The sequence below is a fragment of the Scyliorhinus canicula genome, chromosome 1 (genome assembly GCF_902713615.1).
Source record: "Scyliorhinus canicula chromosome 1, sScyCan1.1, whole genome shotgun sequence".
Classification (NCBI taxonomy): domain Eukaryota; kingdom Metazoa; phylum Chordata; class Chondrichthyes; order Carcharhiniformes; family Scyliorhinidae; genus Scyliorhinus; species Scyliorhinus canicula.
Genome location: NC_052146.1, coordinates 196,476,758 through 196,498,237, shown reverse-complemented (window position 1 = coordinate 196,498,237; position 21,480 = coordinate 196,476,758). Strand labels below are relative to the sequence as shown.

Below are 21,480 nucleotides of genomic sequence, written 5' to 3'. Positions count from 1 at the left end.
GGTATTCTGTTAAAGCTGTCCAGTAAATTAACTGAAGTATCTCATGACAGTCTTCACTACTAACAAAAAAAAAATCACAATATGTCTGTTTTGAGACAGATACAGCAGACATGACTGCTCTCTTTAAGCTAAACCAGCTGTGCTGGGCCACTCGCATGCCAAAATGAACTTGTTCCACACTTGCGGCAACATCCTCAAGGGTTTATTGGAAGTGTCCACCTTTCTGAACAGAATTAAACAAAGGCTATTTAAGTTATTTGTCGGTGGCATTTAGAGAGCCATAAAAGAACACAAGTTATTTTCATTATGGTCCTTGGGTTTAATGGGAGCAGACAGCTTGCAAATTTAGCTCTATTTTCCTGCATTCCTATCAGTAGAGCCACCCACTCGGTAAACACAAGGCCAGTCTGCTAACAGCTGTTTAACACACCACACACATGTTGCTAATATTGACTTATTTTTTTGGAGAATGTCAATATTTGAAAGTTACACAAAGGCATATTGCTAACTTCTCAAGAAAAAAAAAGAACGGGTGCAGCCATATACGAGACCATCCCACTTTGGGGGAGATTCTAACCAAAATAAACAATTACTTTCCCGGGCGCTGCTGCTGGTGATTCAGGAGAAATGGTTCTTGTGTGCATTATTTTCACTTGTGCATTGCCCCTGCTGACATGGCCGACAACCAAACCTTGTTAGTTCCCCTGTTTATGGAAAAACACTGGACGCGGTTCTCTGGAAAGATTTCAAAGTGTGGTAGCGAGTGGGAACGGCTGCGACTTTCTCAGTGCTTGGCTCAGCGAGGCCGGCAATGCTATTCAATGTTACTTGGTTCACTTAATGAGACCCCACGGGCTTCTCGCCGCAAATGAAGGCTCGCCAGCTGATTCGCCAGCACCGCCCGCGCTAGCTCCCTGCGAACAAGGTTGAGCAGCACTTAAGCAGCACTTGCTCAGTCAACCCCAGTCAGCTCACAACAATGGCGCCGAGATGACCGGCGGAGGCCAGGAGAGATATCCTGTTCCCCCAAGGGTCCCAGTCACAGGGCACCAGTGCTGCCTGAGACAAGGTGGCGGCAGCTGTAAACTCTGGGAGCGTGACCAGGAGGTTTGGTCTCCAGTGCCGTAAAAAGGTCAACGACCTGCACCGGGCAGCACGACACCAAAGCCCACCATGAGACCTTTCCCCCCACATGAGCATCCACCCCCAAAATCTCCATGCGGCCTCCAACCCTCCCTTCAACCTTCCCAACCCTTCCTTCACACCTTCACTCCCACCACTGTGAACGATGCGTGTGGCTAACGATGCCCTCTCTGTGTCCCCTTAGGATAAGCTCTCGCATAACCATCAGGAGAGGTGGCGGAGACTGGCGGAGGGGTGCTGGACTTCAGAATCTTCAGCTCTGTTGAGGAACGTGCCCTGGAGGTGACTGGGGCGGCTGAAGACAGGGCGATCACCAACGTGCAGGTGGCGGAAGCCATAGAGTTGAGGAACCACCGGGCCCCAAAGGGAGGACCTATCAAACGTGAGTTGTTATTGCCTTACAGATTGACCCATCTCTCCCACTGACCACATGTCCATTCTCCTGCAGGTCCTCCAGCCGATGGCGCTGGCCCATCCCTGCTGGCACCCTCTCTTGACTCCGCGGAAACAACCTCGGAGGAAGACACGATCGAGGTGTTACAGCTGTCATCCCCTCAATAGGAAACGTCAGTGGTCAGGCTTCTGGGCACAATCTGGTGAGCACCACACTGCTGCTGATGTACATCAGGTGGAGGCAGGAACCCCCAGGTGAGACAGCAGTCGGAGGTCTGCTGGATCCCAGGACCAAGCTGGGTCCCAGCCTAATGCTCAGCCTGTGGAAGAGGTATTCCCGGAGCTAATGGAAACAAGAGGGAGCGGCCGGGACATTCAGAGGGAGATGTCAGCCACACTCCAGCAGATACATAGCCGATTAAAAGAGTCCCATAATTATGGGTGCAGAAGATGTCACCGGCAATGCGTGGCACCGAGGCCAACACTGCTAGGGTGGCGACCGCAGTGGAAAGCCTGGTGCATGGTGTCGGCACGATTAGTGAAGGTGTCCAAGGCATCGCGCAGTCAGTGACAGCCTGGCTAAGGATATTGGCAGAATGTCTCGCTGGGGGATGCTCCCTGGTACCAGGCCGGCCTTAATGAGGTGCTGCGGGATATGTCCTGCTCTCAGATGGGAATGGCCGAGGCACTGCAGAGCAAGTCCCAGTCACTGAGGAGGATCACTGAGGGCGTCAACACCATGGTGCGGACTATGGGGAACCACCAGGGCTGGCAGAGCCAGATGATGCGGGGCACACCAGGCTCAAATCAGCTGCCTCTCTGTCCCAAGATGGACCCCAAGGCCCTTTCGGCACTGAGCGAGAGGAGGGGGCACTAGGTGCAAACCCCCGACCCATCCCATGGATTGGCGATGGTGGCCACCAGCTTCCCCGAGTTCCATCCCTCTGATGAGGTTGCGTCTTACAGTCAGCACACGGGACAAGGCGGCACGGCTGTGTTGCTGACAAGTGAGCTGGGGTCCTCTGGGCTCAGAGCCCCCAAAGGACGCCCGCCTGGGGCTTCGAAGGCCACAGGACAAGGCAAACAGCTGGCTGCCTCCGCCTTTGATGTGCATCCTGAGGAGACAACTAGACGTAATGGTAGAGCTAGGAGGAGCAAGCACATCGAGAATCACTGAGGGTACCGGGGGAGGGATGGGGGGAGGGGAGCGGTACGTAGGGAGGGTGAGGAAGGGGTGGCGGCAGCATCGGGAGAGTGGGGAATTATATCACACATGAAACATCCTTGTGCACAGCCAGTATGATGCCTGTGTAAGTTACTTCCGCAATGCGGGCCGACCTCCGAACCCCATCCCCGGTCACACCGTCTGCAGGTGATGGGTGTGAGTGAGCACTCAGCAGGCAGGCAGGGATCAGTCTTTGGCATAGATTGAGGAGGACTTGCGCTCAGCTCTCTGCGGGTTTTCTTCGCCACCGCCCTCGACACTGAGCTGCTGGTGGTGCCGACACAGTCCCAGCACTCTGGAGTGATGTGACACAGACACTGTGAGGGCGGGAGATGGGGGTGGGTAAGGTATTGACGATGGAGCGGGCCACATACTAAGTGAATTGGATGAGTAGGAGTGCCTCCCTGGCCCTCTGGGTTTGCTGGACCGTTGCCGCTGACGCCTGTCCTTCAGCCTCCGGCTGGTCCTCAGGCTCCTCCCTGGGTTCGTCCTCCAGCCCCTGCTGGTCCAGCGCCATCTCATCAGCCTCGTCCTTCTCGAAGGTGGGCATATGTTCCTCATCACCAACCTCCAGCTCATCGCCCCGCTGCTGTGTGAGGTTGTGGAGGACTCAGTAGACCACCACAAAGCGGGAGACCCACTGGGCGGTGTATTGCAGGAACCCCCGGAGTGTTTGAGACATTGGAACCGCATCTTGAGTAGTTCGATACACCGCTCAATGACTGCCCAGGTGGCCGCATGGCTTCGGTGTACCGGGTCTCCGCTTCAGTCTCCGGCCTCTGTACTGGTGTCATTAAGCAGGTCCTCGGCAGGTACCCCATATCCCCCAAGATCCAGACACCCCAGGATGCAGCTGTCCACAAGTTCATAAGATATAGGAGCAGAATTAGGCTATTTGGCCCATCGAGTCTGCTCCACCATTCTATCATGGATAATATGTTCCTCATCTGCTACCGACAATGCTACAGACCAAGAGCTGGATTGCAAAATCAACCAGAGCATCTCCTCCCTAGAGCACATGACCTAGGAGCAGGAGTAGGCAATTTAGCCTCCCGAGCCTAAACTCCTTCAATGTGATCATGGCTGATCCCATCCTGGCCTCAACTCCACCGTCTTACCCACTCTCCATAACCCTTCAACCCATTACCAATTAAAAACCTGTCTAACTCCTCCTTAAATGTCATGGACACTCCACAGGAAGTGAGCACACATGTGCATGATCTTCATGTGGTGGTTGCACATGAGCTGTATATGCCATCCATTACCCCTGGACTTGGGGCATCACGGTGATGGTAGAGGATCCTGCTGCTCAGGCATCCTGTTGGGCTTGGCCAATGTCGAAGTTGATAAAGATTTCTGTCCGAGCAAACAGGACATTCGTGACCTTTCGGATGCACCTGTGGGTTGTGACCTGCAAGATGCCACACAGGTCCCCGCACAAGGCCTGGAAGAATCCTGAGGAGTAAAAGTTCAGAGCTTCGGGGACCTTAACGGCCACAGAGAGCGGGTGTCCTCTTCCTCCATGTGGTGCCAAGTCCGCGAGGACATGGCACAGTTGTCACACCGTCTCCTTGTTGTGGCGGAGACTCCTGCGGCATGTGCTATCAGTCATCTGTTCGAATGACCAGTGACACCTGTATACACTGGCCGTCATGGGACTCCTCCTCTGGGTCCCTCCCTGGCCTGTTGGGCAGCCAGGTCCTCAGGGTATGGGGTGGGGTCCAGCATATGGGCTGCTGCCTCGTGCATCTGCAGATGCTGCTGCTGCCACCATCTCTGGGGCTAGCCTCCAGGCCTAGCAGCAGCACCATTAGGGCAAGTTTTGCTGGGTCCAAAATCCCTTCCATAGCGTTCAATATCTGTAAGGCATTGGGAGAGGATGTCAGACTGAGAAGCAGCGGTGGCTTCCACCTCGGGATCCTCCATTCGCCGCCTCCCCACCACACAGAACACCCTGCCCACACACACCCGGTCGCAGCGGGCTCCCCTCACTAGGCCCCAGACCCTGTAAAATAAGATATAGGAGCAGAATTAGGCCATTCATCGAGTCGGCTCTGCCATTCAATCATGGCTGATATGTTTCTCATCCCCATTCTCCTGCCTTCTCCCCATAACCCCTGATACCCTTATTCATCAAGAACCTATCTATCTCTGTCTTAAAGACACTCAGTGATTTGGCCTCCACAGCCTTCTGCGGCAAAGTGTTCCACAGATTCACCACCCTCTGGCTGAAGAAATTCCTCCTCATCACAGTTTTAAAGTATCGTCCCTTCAGCCTGAGGCTATGGTTCTAGCTTTTCCTACAAGTGGAAACATTCTCTCCACGTCCACTCTATCTAGGCCTCTCAGTATCCTCTAAGTTTCAGTAAGATCCCCCCCCCCCCTCACTTTTAAAAAAAATATTTTAATTCTTCTCTTTTTTCACATTTCCTCCCAAATTTACACCCAACAATAAACAGTAATTAGTAACGAATGCAATGTCAATCCCCCATATCAATAACAACAATCCCATCCTCCCACCAAACCCTCAAACATTAGCCCGCATGTTAACATAAACAAATGACAAAAAGGAATCAGGAATCGCCCATATTCACCATTAACACATACAGACCACTCCCTCCAACTCTCCTAACCCCTCCCCTAATGTTCGATGTAATCCAATTCTCGAAAGCGCATAACGAATAACGCCCAGGAATTGTATAACCCGTCCATCCTTCCCCTCAGTTCAAATTTGACCTTCTCAAGAGTCCAGAATTCCAGCAGGGTGGAGAGGTTGATCTCCATCCCAACAGGATCCGCCTTCAGGTGATCAATGAGGCGAAGGCTACAACATCTGCCTCCGCACCCGTTTCCAACCCTGGCTGGTCCGACACGCCGAATATGGCCTCCCGAGGGCCCAGATCCAGTTTCACATGCGCCATTTCAGAGATTACCCTAAATTCCTCCTTCCAGTAATCCTCCTGCTTTGGACAGACCAAAACACATGAATGTGATTTGCGGGCGGACCCCCCGACCCCCCCCCCCCCCACCCCCCCAGTCCCCGACCCCCCCCCCCCCCCCCCAGTCCCCGACCCTCCCCCCCCCCCCCCACCGTTGACATACATCTTCTACCCCCTCAAACAGCCGGCTCATCCTCGCCCTTGCCCTTGTGAGGTGTGCTCTGTAAATCACCTTCAGCTGTATCAGCCCCAACCTCGCGCACGAGGTGGAGGCATTCACCCTCCGGAGCACCTCACACTAGAACCCCTCCTCCACACCCTCTACCAACTCTTCCTCCCACTTTGCCTTCATCCCTTCCAGCGGTGTCTTCTCCTCTTCCAAAATAGTCCCGTAAACCGCTGCACTACCCCCTTCTCTAGTCCCTCTGTCATCAGCACCTCCTCCAGCAATGTGGAAGCCGGTTCTACTGGGAAGCTCTGTATCTCCTTTCTGGCAAAGTCTTGTACCTGCATGTATCTAAATATTTCTCCCTGCTCCAGCCCAGACTTCGCTCCCAGCTCCTTCAACCTGCAAACCGACCCCTAAGAAACAAATTTTTTAGAGTCCGAATTCCTTTCTCCTCCCATCTCCAGAAATTTCCATCCCACTTGCCTGGCTCAAATCTGTGGTTATGAATTGCTCACTTTTTAAAAAAAATAATTTTTAGAGGAATTTTTTACAGAAAATATAAAACATAACGACAAACAATGAAATGCAACAAAATAACCCATAATAACTGTAACACCCCCCAGACCGTATCGACGCATGTATCACATCCCCCCCCCCCCCCCAACCCCAATGAACAACAAAAGAACTTAAAAATAAATTAAAATTAAATAAACAAACATAGTCATCGTCCCCCTCCCCCCCTTTTCCCTCCCCCTTTTCCCTCCCCCTTCCCCCCGGGTTGCTGCTGCTACTGTCCCCGTACCCTATCGTTGAGCCAGAAAGTCGAGGAAAGGTTGCCACCGCCTAAAGAACCCTTGTACCGACCCTCTCAGGGCGAATTTGACTTCTCTAGCTTAATGAAACCCGCCATGTCATTGATCCAGGTCTCCACGCTTGGGGGCCTCGCATCCTTCCATTGTAGCAAGATCCTTCGCCGGGCTACTAGGGACGCAAAGGCCAGCACACCGGCCTCTTTCGCCTCCTGCACTCCTGGCTCCACCCCAACCCCAAAAATCGCGAGTCCCCATCCTGGCTTGACCCTGGATCCCACCACCCTCGACACCGTCCTCGCCACCCCCTTCCAGAACTCCTCCAGTGCCGGGCATGCCTAGAACATATGGGCATGGTTCGCTGGACTCCCCGAGCACCTGACACACCTGTCTTCACCCCCAAAGAACCTACTCATCCTCGTCCCAGTCATGTGGGCCCGGTGCAGCACCTTGAATTGGATGAGGCTAAGCCGTGCACACAAGGAGGAAGAATTAACCCTCTCCAGGGCATCAGCCCATGTCCCGTCTTCGATCTGTTCCCCCAGTTCCCCCTCCCACTTAGCTTTCAGCTCCTCTACTGACGCCTCCTCCGCCTCCTGCATAACCTTGTAGATATCAGATATCTTCCCCTCTCCGACCCAGACCCCCGAAAGCACTCTGTCACTCACCCCCCTCGCGGGAAGCGAAGGGAATCCCTCCATCTGCCGTTTAGCAAATGCCTTTACCTGCAGATACCTGAACATGTTTCCCGGCGGGAGCCCAAATTTCTCCTCCAACTCCCCCAGGCTCGCAAACCTCCCATCAATAAACAGGTCCCTCAGCTGTCTGATGCCCGCTCTGTGCTAACCCTGAAATCCCCCATCAATGTTCCCCGGGACGAACCTATGGTTCCCCCTTAACGGGGAAGCCTCCATCGAGCCCCCCACTTCTCCCCTATGTCGCCTCCACTGCCCCCAAATCTTGAGGGTAGCCGCCACCACCGGACTCGTGGTATACCTCGTAGGAGGGAGCGGCCACGGCGCCATTACCAGGGCCCCCAGGCTTGTATCTCCACAGGACGCCCTCTCCATCCGTTTATATGCTGCCCCCTCCCTCTCCATCACCCACGTGCGCACCATCGACATATTGGCCGCCCAGTAGTACCCCGAGAGATTGGGTATGAATTGCTCACTTAACCACGATTGCCAATTCCCTATTAGCAATAGCCTTCAGCTTCATGGCCAGAGGCCTTGGCAGTCAGTGGGGCTGACGGGCAGGGAAGAGGTTGCCCATAGACCGGATACACACAATCCAGGAGTTGGCTAGTTCCCTCCCCCCCCCACGGCAGCCCATCCATGCAGAGGATCCCCTATCACTGCGGAGAGTTCCCCCCCCACCCCCACCCCGAGCACTGGGATAGCAAGCCCAGTGTCCCCAGGCTCTTTGCCTTCGAGTAAAGGTGGCTACTCATCTCCTTGGTTTCCCACAGAAGCCCTTCGACAGATTCATGTTGAAACGGAGTACTAATTGGTGCCAGCATGAACTACTTGCTGGGGAGGCCGATGAATTATGGGAGGCCGTTGGATAAGTGGTGGTTCCTGTTAATTTTATGGAAATGGGGCTTAAGTGGTGATAATTGCTTTCTCATCACGCTATGGCAAGATCCAGATTTTGCCGCAAACTGGCGTCTGCCACGGTTCTCGTTTTTGGCCTCTCCCGCTATTCAGCAGCCTCGTTTCACATGAGTGCGAGCGCAATGAGACCAGATAATTTCGCCCACTGTTTCATTACTGCCCATGAGGACAGTATTTTTATTTTTATTTTACAGTACCGAATTCATTTTTTCCAATTAACAGGCAATTTAGTGTGGCCAATCCACCTTGCCTGCACATCTTTTGGGTTGTCGGGGCGAGACCAATGCAAACACAGGGAGAATGTGCAAACTACGGCAGTACTAATAGGGCCAACAAAAAGTGCCTGGATCCCAGGTCCTGAGAGAGCAGCTTTGGGAAGGAGAGCAACACACATTGGTTGTGGGAGGGAGGGAGAAAGAGAAATCAGTCTAAACTGAAGGAGAGAGGGAGGGAGGCAAAGTGAGAAAGATGCAAACTGCAGGAGGGAGTGTCATGTGAATGTCCCTTTAAGCAAATGGCTGCAATGATGTCATTGTGTGGGTGGGGCTGGAAGCTCTTTTTGGCTCTGTTTAGTTTTGCTTTCAGTTGGAGAGCTGCATTCAAACCAAGCAGACATATATTGATCTTTCTCTCTGCAATCTAAAGCATGTCTCCAGATCACTTGATGATTTAAAAGTAATACCTGTTTCTGTAAGGAATGCAAACCTACTGTCTGAGGTAAAAAGGGTTTTTTGACTTATGGATGTTGTTAGGAAAGTTACTAAGGGTTACCTATAGAGTATTGTATCTTTTTGGGGGTTATCAGTGTTGGTAGTTGCTAAGCTGTTTACTGTGGGTTTATAAAACGTTAACTGGATTCATAGAATAAACATTGTTTTGTTTTTAAAATACTTTAGTTCACTGTTGCATCACACCTGTAAAGTGGGCCGTTGCGCTCCCATAACCAAAATCTATTTAAAGTTGTGCGTCAGGTGAACTCCATGGGCGGGATTCTCCCGTACCCGGCGGGGCGGGGGGTCCCGGCGGGACGTAGTGGCATGAACCAGTCCAGCGTCGGCCCGCCCCAAAGGTGCGGAACCCTCCGCACCTTCAAGGGCTAGGCAGGTGCCGGAGTGGTTTGCGCCCTGCCGGCTGGCTTGGAAGGCCTTTGGCGCTATGCCAGCCGGGGCCGAAGGGATTCCACCGGCTGGCGAGAGTCCGCGCATGCGCGGGAGCATAAGCGGCTGCTGGCGTCATCCCCGCGCATGTGCGGGGGAGGGGGGTTCACCTACGTGTCGGCCATCATGGAGGCCGACACGGCCGTCGCGTAGGAAAAGAGTGGCACAGGCCCGCCCGCGGATTGGTGGGCCGCAATCGCGGGCCAGGCCACCGTAGGGGCACCCCCTGGGGCCAGATCGCCCTGCGCCCCCCCCCCCCCCCCCAAGGACCCCGGAGCTCGCCTACGCCGCCAGGTCCCGCCGGTAAGGGACCTAGTCTAATCTACGTCGGCGGTGCTGGCAAAAAATGGGTGGGACTTCGGCCCATCGCGGGCCGGAGAATTCGGGCAGCCCGGGGCCCATTGAGTCGCGCCGGTCCCCGCCATTCTCGGAGGCAGGCGGCGCGATTCACGCCGGGCCGATTTTTGGGGGGCCGGAGAATTTGGAGAGCAGCGGGGGCGGGATTCACGCTGACCCCCGGCAATTCTCCAACCTGGCAGGGGGTCGGAGAATCCCGCCCCACAATACTTGGTGTTCTCTAAAAACTTGAGAGAGACAGTTCAAGAGAGAGTCGGAAATGAATGCAAACTATGGAAAGAGGGAGAAACACAAACTGCGTGAGGGAGAAGGATGCAGTGATAGATAAATTTTTAAAAATTATTTCACAGGATGTGGGCATCGCTGGCTATGCCAGCATTTATTGCTCATTCTTAATCACCCGTGATCCCCCGATCACGAACCTGGCCGTCCTGGAGGCCCTGCCGGTGACGGATCCCCCCGCCCCTCACCAGGGCGGCCGCAGACACCACGCCGGCGGGAACCCGGCCAGTTGTCGGCAGAGAATCGGCACGGGGTCTCTTTCAATGACCCCTGATCGGCGGCACGCCGACCACGTGCACGCGACTGGCAGAGATTCCCCGGTCCCCGGAGAATCGCGGGAAAGCGTCGGACCCAATCGCGGGGCTGACGCCCCATTCTCCGCCCCCATGCCGAGCGTGATTTCAGCATGGAGGCTCGGAGAATCCTACCCCATGAGTTAGGGCAATGCTGTCCAAGGAGTTGCTGCAGTACATCTTGTATATAGTACACATTGCTGCCTCCATGCCCCACTGGTGAAGGAAGTGAATGTTTGAGGTGATGGATGGGGTGCCAATGAAGTGGGTGGTTTTGCCCTGTTGAATTTATGTGTTGTTCAAGTTTAACAGGCTGGGTTCCTTTTCTCTTCAAGACAGAAGGCTGAGGTAATGGTGGCCTCTAAAACTATGGATGGGTTTGAAAGCACAAACACAAGAGAGACTGCTTCCACTTGTGGGGAAGAGCAAAACTAGAGGCCCTATGTAAGATAGTCACCCAAGAAATCGAATCGGGAATTCAGAAGGTCCATACCAAGAGTGTGGTGACAGTGTGGAACTCACTACAGCAGGGAATGGCTGAGGAAAACAATGTAGATGCATTTAAGGAGCAGTATGTTGAAAGAGTTGGATGAAGAAAGACAGGAGGAGGCTTGCGTAGATCCAACATGGACAGGTTGAACTGAACCAGTTTCTGTGTTGTACATTCTATGCAGGAAGTCAAAACTTTAAACTGCAAAAGATTGTTAATTTTTCAAAAAGCCAGAATACAAGATAATGACCGTTCCATGGTATTTTATCTGCCCATGACAGTATCTTTCCTTTGGTCTCTATTTTTTCAAAGATAATAGGTTAAGATGGAGTGCACTTACTATATTGGCTTTCCTTTATTGGAAAATCTTGAACTAAATGAGATCCCGATTCAGGCAAACGCATGGATATGACCTTCTTCTGTGTTCTGCACGATTTCCGGACCAGAAAGATCTGTTATAATAAACAGACACCGTGATGTTGAACATGATAGAGCATAATAAATACGAGCAGAAGTAGACCCTGCAGCCTGTCGAGCCTACTCTGCCATTTAATATGATCAGGGCTGACCTTCAGCCTCAACTCCACATTCCCACCCTTCACATCCCTCAATTCGCCAAGACACCAAACATTAGTCGATCTCAGCCTTAAATATATTCAACAACGGGGCACCCGCAACCCTCTGGGGTAGAGAATTCCAAAAAATACACAATCGTTTGGGTGAAGGAGGCTTTCCTCATTTCAATTTGAAATGATGAATCCCTTATCTGGCGATTGTGTCACCATGTACCAGATTCTCCCGTCAAGGAAACATCCTCAGTGTTTCCTCTGTCAAACCACTTCAGAATCCTGTATATTTTAATGAAATCCCGCCTTAATCTTTTAAACTCGAAAGAGTTTATGCCCAATTTATCCAGTCTCTCATCATAGGTCTACCCTCTCATCCCAGAAACCACGTTAGTAAATCTTCACTGTACTGCCTCCAAGATAAGTTTATCCTTCCTTAATTACAGAGACCAAGCGGTGTACAATATTCAAGGTGTGATCTCACCAACACCATGTACAATTGTCGCAAGATTTTCTTGTTTTTGTTCACCAACCCCAATGCAATAAATGCCAACATGCTGTTTACCTTCCTAATTGCTTACTACACCCCCACATCAACTTTGTGTTCCTTATAACTACACATCTGAACATCAATATATAGAAGTTTCACTCCTTTTAAAAAATATTTTGCTTTTCTATTTTTACTACCAATTGATCTCACTCTTCCCACGTTATACACCACATACTGCCCTTTTGACCATAAACTTAACCTGTCAATATCTCTTTATATTCTCCTCACAGATTGCATTTGCATCTAGCATTGTATCATCGGCAAACTTAGATCAGCAAACTAACTATAGATTGTAAATCGCTGAGATTCCAGCACTGATCCTCATGGCACTCCATTAGACAGTCTGCTAACTTGAAAAGGTATCTTTGAGTTTGGGCTTTGGGGGGTTTCAGGGATTGCGTTGAGGAGTTCCGGCGAGCAGAAAAGGGGACTAAGTGCAGCTTTTTCTGGGCATTCCCCGCTGAGGCCTCATATCTACCTGTATAGACGTTAAATAGTGTGGTGTTTCTCGGTGCTCCAAGTGCTGGGAAGCACCTTGCTAAACGCTCTCCCTACAGAACTCCGTTCCCATTTGGGTAGATCGTGCCCAATATTTATTTTCTCTGTGGTCTCTACCCTGTAAACCTTCCTTTCTCTATCCCTCTTTTATTGTATGAATGCAAAGGAGACAACTTTGTGACACTCCTCCTGCGTTTTGAGTGCATGCAAATAAACCTAACCCTTTGAATTCATCTTATCTCGGTTTACTCTGGGGTTAGTATTAGAATATTGGATCGCACTAAAACTGAGAGGTTGGAAAATACTTCACTGCTTAAAAAGAGGGAAGCAAATCAAAGCATCTTTCTGTTTATGGGTGGGTGGTGAGATAAGAAATTTGTATTCTAATTAATCCCCTCCTGTCCATAACACTAGCCTTTTAAAGGTCCTAATGCAAGATAAAATTAATCACCTGGAAAGATAAAGATTACTTGAGGACAACCAGCAAGCATTTGTAAAAGGCAATTAAGAGCTTAACAAATTTAAGAGTCCTTGAGTGGATAACAAATTGTTTACATGAAATAATTCAGTACAGATTGTATGTTTGGATGTTCAAAAGGCATCTGGCACAAGGGCTTGTTGATAAAACAAAGATGCATGGTATTGATAGGAATGTGGCAGCATGGACAGAAAACAGAGCAGCGGCCAGTGGATGTTTGGTAGAGACATTAACAAAGGTGTCCTCAAAGGTCAGTGTTCAGATCATTGTTCTTCTTAATATGCATAAAAATGATCTGCACTCAGTCGTAGAGGATGCAGATACAGAGAATATAATATAACCATGAAGGAGACGATAGATGGAGAGGAGGCTCAGCAGATGGCTGGTGGATGAAATTTAGTACAGGTTAGTGCAAGATGAATAAGGAAAAGAAATACACATTAAATGTATAAGCTTCAAACAGATCAGCAGGGCATAAGATTTTCAATAGTGAACTGTTAGTTATTTCTCTTCCCATTCCTAAAGAAGCTGGAATCAATATATAGCATTTGAGGAGAGACTAGAGAAACTGAAACTCTTCACTAGAATGGAGAACATTTGCTCAGAATTACGGGTGACTTTGTAAGAACAACAGAGAAACCATTTACACTGGTCGGTGGGTAATTAGAAGACACAAACTTAATATCACCATCAAATGAGAAAAGAACAAAGACAAATTAGGAGAAACTGTTCTGTGCAGTGCATTGTTGGGATATGGAATATCCTACTGGATACATTACAATCGCTTTTAAAAAGGAAGGTTAAAAAAGAATAATTATAAATAGTATGGAGAAAGGCACGATAAAACTGCAGAATGGATAACTCGAAAGTACAAATGCCAGTTAAAGGGCTGAGTGGGCTCCATTTATGCGAGAAAATTCCATAACTTAAAGATGTGGCATTACTTGCGCTGTTGTCCAAATTACGCTTTGTATTGTCTTCTCTTCTTCTGCTGCACTCCCAACATAGCATGCACATGGTAAGGGATCACCAACGGAACTGAACTACAATGACTGATATGCTGATACAGCAGGGAATCAGTTGACGTTGACTCAAAAACATGGAGAAAATAGACATGAGGAACCAAATTCTGATAGTCTAAGTAGAACACGTGATATTTTGTTTTGTAGGAAGCTCCAGATTAACTACCAATAATTTTGTGACTGGAACCTTGATAAAGCACTGAGAAATGATCAGACCGAGCTATATTATTAGAATTAACCTTTTCTGACAAAGAGATTTGTTTGCTGCCCACACTTTATCTGACAACAAGTTCCTCTTGCCCATCATTCCTGTGCTTGGCAATCTCCATTGGCTTTTAGTTCCCATAATTTAAAATTCTCTTTCCCCTGTTTAAATCTCTTCATGACTTTGTCCCTCACAATGTCTACAACCTCTTTCAGCTCCGCAATTTAACCTTTGAACTCTCTGTCCTTAAAAGTCTGTAAGAAGTCTTACAACACCAGGTTAACGTCCAACAGGCTTGTTTCAAACACTAGCTTTCGGAGCATTGCTCCTTCCTCAGGTGAATGAAGAGGTATGTTCCAGAAACATATATATATATATAGAAACAGTCAAAAATGCAAGACAATGCTTTGAATGCGAGCATTTGCAGGTAATTAAGTCTTTACAGATCCAGAGAGAGGGGTAATCCCAGGTTAAAGAGGTGTGAATTGACTCAAGCCAGGACAGTTGGTAGGATTTCGCAAGCTCAGGCCAGATGGTGGGGGATGAATGTAATGCGACATGAATCCAAAGTCCCGGTTGAGGTCGTACTCATGTGTGTGGAACTTGGCTACAAGTTTTTGCTCGGCAATTTTGCGTTGTCGCGCGTCCTGAAGGCTGCCTTGGAGAACGCTTACCCGGAGATCAGAGGCTGAATGCCCTTGACTGCTGAAGTGTTCCCCGACTAGAAGGGAACATTCCTGCCTGGCGATTGTCGCGCGATGTCCGTTCATCTGCTGTCGTAGCGTCTGCATGGTCTCGCCAATGTACCACACTTCGGGATATCCTTTCCTGCAGCGTATGAGGTAGACTACATTGGTCGAGTCGCACGAGTATGTACCGCATACCTGGTGGATGGTGTTCTCACGTGTAATGGTGGTACCCATGTCGATGATCTGTCATGTCTTGCAGAGATTGTCATGGCAGGGTTGTGTGGTGTTGTGGTCACTGTTCTGAAGGCTGGATAGTTTGCTGCAAACAATGGTTTGTTTGAGGTTGCGTGGTTGTTTGAAAGCAAGTAGTGGGGGTGTGGGGATGACCTTGGCAAGATGTTCACCTTCATCGATGACGTGTTGAAGGCTGCGAAGAAGATGTCGTAGTTTCATCGCTCCGGGGCTGGACGACGAAGGGTACTCTGTCGATTGTGTTCTGTGTTTGTCTTCTGAGGAGGTCGGTGCGGTGTTTTGCTGTTGCGCGTTGAAACTGTCAATCAATGAGTCGAGCGCCATATCTCATTCGTACAAGGGCATCTTTCAGCATCTGTAGATGCCTGTTACGCTCCTCGTCTGAGCAGATCCTGTGTACACGGAGGGCTTGTCCATAGGGGATGGCTTCTTTAATGTGTTTCGGGTGGAAGCTGGAGAAGTGGAGCATCGTGAGGTTATCCGTAGGCTTGCGGTAAAGCAAAGTGCTGAGGTGACCATCCTTGATAGAGATGAGTGTGTCCAAGAATGCAACTTTTGGCGAGTAGTCCATGGTGAGTCTGATGGTGGGATGGAATTTATTGATGTCATTTTGTAGTCGTTTCAGTGATTCTTCAACGTGGGTCTAAAGGAAAAAAATGTCATCGATGTATCTGGTGTATAATGTTGGTTGAAGGTCCTGTGCATTGAAGAGGTCTTGTTCAAACTTGTGCATGAAGATGTTGACATACTGAGGTGCGAATTTGGTCCCCAAGGCTGTTCTGTGTGTCTGGATGAAGAAATTGTCGAGGGTGAAGACATCCAGATCCAGAATGAAGCGGATGAGTTGCAGAACTGAGTCTGGAGATTGGTAGTTGTCAGTGTCGAGTACAGAGGCTGCTGCAGCAATGCCGTTGTCATGGGGGATGCTGGTGTAGAGTATATTCTGACCTATCGTGTATTCCCGCTTTGTTTTTTTTTGTTTTTTTATAAATTTAGATTACCCAATTATTTTTTCCAATTAAGGGGCAATTTAGCGTGGCCAATCCACCTACTCTGCACATTTTTGGGTTGTGGGGGCGAAACCCACGCAGACACGGGGAGAATGTGCAAACTCCACACGGACAGTGACCCAGAGCCGGGATCGAACCTGGGACCTCAGCGCCGTGAGGCGGTTGTGCTAACCACTAGGCCACCGTGCTGCCCATTCCCGCTTTGTTTACTGCGCCACTGGCAATTGATTTTTCAGCCATCTGAACACAGTCGACAATTTTCTCCCTAAACCCCTCCACATCACATCTGACCCTCTTTGACAAAGCAAACGTTTGCTTCCCGAATGAATCCATTATTGCCCGATTCTGCTTCTGTGATAAAGGTGCTTTATAAATGAAAGTTGTTATTGTTTTGATGTTTAATTTTTTTAGCGGGCTGGTAGGTGGATTAGAAACAGCATTCCCCATTCCCACATACATTGAGACATGGTTATCTTCAATACTATTTAGAAGAGCCCACTTTTGCATTGCAAATGACAGTGATAATTTTTATCCTTAATAGGACTGCTCACCTTAACTCAGACGTTGGTTTACATTCCAGATGTCTTGTAATAATACTGACAATGGCATGCTTAACTTCCTTGATGTAGTATGTAAGGTTATAATGAAATGATGTTTACTTGATATATATCTGGAGTAGCGAGGTATGGGGAGGTAGCGGCAGGGAGAAATTTGTGGAATCATTCCACAAGAGATCAATAGTTGTAGTCCAATTGAGGCAGTACATGGTCTAATCAGTCAGAAGTCGTTTGGCCCCTGTCCTGGCCTTAAGTGGCCACTTAAGGGCCTTTTCTGGGTCACTGTCAAATTTTAGGCTGGCAGACACCAGCTGGATCAGGGTGCCAAACAGAAAAAGACAAAATGGCAGCGGCCTATCAGAATCAGCGGGGATACTTTTCCCGTTGACTCTCAAAATGGCAGGTGCCGAACTCCCAGTATCCTAAAAGATCAGGCCATAGTAATGCCTGAATGCTTCAGTCCAATGGTTCTCAAATTTTTTTGTTGAAGGACCACTTTGCAAATGGATTAGTAGTCATGGAGCTTCCCCCATCTAAATGATAATACTGTAAACTTCTTTCATGTTTTCATTTCTTAATGTAATGTTCATCTGTGTCCTGTTAAAATGTTCTGGCCTGGAATTTTGCCAGGATTGACTGATATAATGAACAACGAGGTGATCATTGATGTGAAATTTTTTATCTTCCCGTCAGGTGAAAGATGACCCTACAGGTTCAGCAACATGCCTGTTGAATACGTCACCAGATAACACCTCTCTGCTCTTTCTGGTGTGGAATTGGCTCGATGTCTATTTATTTGGAGTTCCAGAGGTAACTCTCCACCATTCCCCTATTCACTACTCAGCATCTGAATGTTTCAGAATCTAAACCCTCACTCACTGCTGTTCACCAATCTGTCTATGCTGGAATATTGCTGATAGACTGTCTGATGGGTGTCAGTTTTGCCATCAGGAGGTGCCAGCAATTAGGACTGTGGCAGCAATCCAGGACCAGTCACAGGCCCAGCTGCTGTCCTCAGGTGTACAAAGCTCAGCTTGATCATCACCGCAGGCCTCTGAACAAGGCTGATGTGGTCACTCCTTCCTACCCTCTGCAGCCCCAGCTCTAACAATCTATTCCTAGTTCTTTGTGCCCTCTCGTCTTCTCTCTCGGGATTCTCAGTCAGTCCAAGGCCTTGCAAATCCCATTACTTTTTGATTTCTGGAGCTGTCTGGACTCCAACACCCGCATGGCAATCATTCACCATGCACCATGTCAGGGAAGATGAGCTCTTGGCTGTGCCATTTGAGCAGATACAGGCAATCAAAATAGTTCCTCTCCTCCTGCTCCTATTTCCTATGTTGTTATGTCACTGCTCATGACAGTTTTCTGAATTTTTATTTGGTCATTGATATCTCCCCATTCTATCCAAGTGTTCATTTCAAACACCAGCAATTCCTTTCATTAACCTACCTATTGAAAGCTCCATAACTCTCAATGATATCTCATTAGCCTCCTCTCAAAGTTGACAATTGCGTTCTCTCGACATCTTCCACAAGTTCACCATTTTGTGGGGAAGAAAATGGTTTTCGAATCTTGCTTGATGTTTGGGAGCTTTGTTCTTGTGTCCTCTAATTTTACGCTGACTGACCAAATTAAATGGCTTGTTCACTCCACCTGTACTCTTAAACAGTATGAGGGTCAGTTAGCTCAATTGGCTGGATTGTGATGTGTGACATCAACAGTGTGGGTTCAATTCCCATACCAGCTGAGTTTATTCATGAAAGCACTGCCTTCTCAATCTTGTCCCTTGCCTGTGGTGTGTGATGACCCTCAGGTTAAATCGCCACCAGTCAGCTCTGAAAAGGGGAGAGCAGTCCTCCGGGACTGTGGCGACATTTACATGTACGATTATATAGACGGGATCCTCCGCTTCGCCGCAGCGCACTCATGCCCGCGGGTTTCCCGACGGCGTGGGGATGGCTACAATGGGAAACTCCATTGGCTGACTGCCGGGATGGAGGATCCCGCTGCCGGTGGGGGCGCACCACACCAGAAAACGAGTCTGGCAGGACCGAGAATATTGCCCATGATTCATTTATATCTCTCCTTGCTCATCTTTCCTGCCAGATAAAATTGATTTCCAATTGGACTTCTACTTACTATCTTTCAGAGGATTATACTACAATTAATTTCTCTTAATATCTATCAAAATTGCATCTATATATTGTTGCCATCATCAGTATATCTGCACTCATCGTTTACTATCTTTCACTGGTTATTGGCCTCAGCTCCTGCTTATCACCTGCTCGGGTTTTACTGACACTCTTTATTACATATATAATACCCTGTACTCTTTATTTAGTTGAAACCAAGTTTCAATATTAGTGAAAATTAATATAGTTTAAACAAACATGAATGTGTGGGAGAAAAATGTTTATTTTAAAATTAATTTTAAAAAGCCATCCCACAACAGTGGCATCCTGGTGACACCACAGCTCAATATCAGTTGATCACAATGGAAAAGCTGGCAAACTCTTCCTATTTTTGAATTTCAGATTCAGATGCTACATTTCAGACAACCCTGCAGGAACTCAATGGCACATTTCTGCAATATACACGTGAACAGCAGAGAGTTTCAACACTTCACTGCCATTTTCCCCAAGGACTTACCAAAGAAAATTTCTACAAGCTAAACAAACATCACTTGCCTTTAGTGTTTATTCAAAAAATGAGTCAGCAATTAAGGAAAGAATAATCTTCAGAAACAAAGTGTTTCATCTCCTGGCAAAGACGGTCATGTTTGTTATACTTCTGCTCAATTATCTGAGGGGCAGAGAGCCGATGGAAGCTGCAGAGGACAGGGGGGTATGGTAGGTTGACTTAGTGCGGCAATAGGATGCAGATGCTCTGACAATTAAGTCAGAAAGATAGAGTATTGTCAGGGATAACATATTGTGGTTATTGTCTCAAGGGATGTCTGTAACCCCTAGGACCATGGCCATCTCAGCACTGTGCACAGCACAGAAACCAGACTGAAGGGATTTGTACAGGGAATGTTGAGGGAGTAAACACACAGCTATGAGGGAATGATAGATGAGGATCATATAGAGGAAAAGGAGATTACAGTTTTGAGCATTGTTGAAGTGAAGCGAGGTTACAGGTTGGGCACTGCTGGAAAGAACAGCAATGTTAGTCTGGGATTTGAGGAGATGGTGACAGCCATCTTTTTTCACATCTGACCAGCAGGTGGACAAACCCTGAGGGAAGGCAGCTGTCGGCAATGCCAACCTATGTTCAGCTAAGAAGAGAAGTAATATAGTGATGAATTGTGTTGAAGCCCGAGAGGTTGGTCTCACTGAAGAGATGAATTTGACATTTCTTGGCCGAGCCTGAAGCCCCCTCTACCACCACTGCTAAGGTGTTCACGGTGGCTGACGATTAGGCAGGTAAATCAGGTTTTAACACCTCATTTGGGGGTGCAGTGGTGTAGTGCTATGGCCACAGGATTAGTAATTTCCGGAGACCAGAGTAATGTTTCAAATCCCACCACAGCAAATGGTGAAATTTTAATTCAATTTTTAAAAACCTGGAATTAGAAATCTAATGGTAACCCATGGAATCGTTGTCGATTGTTGTAAAAACCCATCTGGTTCGTTAATGTCCATGAGGGAAGGAAATCGCCTGACCTTACCTGGTCTGGCCTATTTATGACTCCAGATCTGCAGCAATGTGGTTGACTCTTAACTACCTCTAAAATGGCCTTGCAAGTCAATTCAGTTGAAGGGCAATAAATACTGGCCCAGCAAGTGGCGCCCACATCCCAGGAATGACTAAAAACAATAATGTAAGAACATGCTACCAAGCAAGGCCAAACATAAAGGCCAGCCATCTTGGTCACATATTTTTGAGATGAAAGTGGGATAATCAAGCTGCCAGACCTTTCAAAAAACTATTCTTTGAAAAAAAAAATTCAGAGGTAGCTTATCGCATGTTGTGTCACAGTTTATAGATAGGTTGCCTGTGCTGTGCACAATTTCAGGACAACAACTTACCCCTGCGTCCTCAGGTTGTAGAATGCGTAGAGCATCCTCATCACCCAGGCTGAGATGTAACCAGACTGGATGGGTGTGCAGAAGCCGATCGAAAATGCTGAGGTTACATAAGAAACTTTCATAGCCAGAATCCCTCATCCAGTACTTAGCAGTTTCCTCTTTCTGATAGTCATAGTCCATTTCCTCTTGTGCACTGTTCAACAAGATGCAACAAATGAGAAATATGTAGGCAACTAGACTGCATGCTGAAAGTAGATAGTTACATTGGTATGGAAACAGCAAAGTTAGCAGTTTATTTTGGAACCATAATTTTATAAATACATTACATCACCAGGCTATAGATTAACTTCGAAGGATTCAGTCATAACCTACCCCCATAGACGTTTAGGTACAAGACAAAACTGGAACAGGGCGGCACAAAGGCACAGTGGTTAGCACTGCTGCCTCACAGCGCCAGGACCCAGGGTTCAATCCCGGCCTTGGGTAACTGGCTGTGTGGAGTTTGTACGTTCGCCACATGTCTGTATACATTTCTTCTGGGGGCTCCGGTTTCTTCCCACAGTCCAAATATGTGCAGGTTAGCTGGATTGGTCATGCTAAATTGCCGCTTAGTGTCCAGGAATGTGCAGGTTAGGTTATGGGGCTAGGGCGGGGTGGATGGGAGAGTAGATATAGGTAGAGTGCTCTTTCGAAGGGTCGGCGCAGATTTGATGGGCCAAATGGCCTCCTTCTGCACTGTAAAGATTCTA

The 21,480-nt window shown here is 48.5% G+C and overlaps 1 protein-coding gene and 1 long non-coding RNA gene across 4 annotated transcripts in view; one reads left to right on the top strand and one right to left on the bottom strand.

Moving 5' to 3' along the window:
- Positions 1-21,480, bottom strand: part of LOC119970759 (ras and Rab interactor 2-like) — a 187,726-nt gene that overhangs the window by 28,554 nt on the left and 137,692 nt on the right. For all 3 annotated transcript variants that reach the window (XM_038805904.1, XM_038805913.1, XM_038805921.1), the window contains 2 exons: positions 20,732-20,924; positions 11,211-11,322 (listed from right to left, as the gene is read on the bottom strand). In XM_038805904.1, coding sequence (XP_038661832.1) covers positions 11,211-11,322; positions 20,732-20,924 — 305 coding nt within the window. The remainder of the gene's footprint in view (positions 1-11,210; positions 11,323-20,731; positions 20,925-21,480) is intronic.
- On the top strand, positions 1,386-20,738 carry LOC119970773. Its single transcript, XR_005461673.1, has 3 exons — positions 1,386-1,525; positions 17,391-17,507; positions 19,235-20,738. It is a non-coding gene; the product is annotated as an uncharacterized LOC119970773 (long non-coding RNA).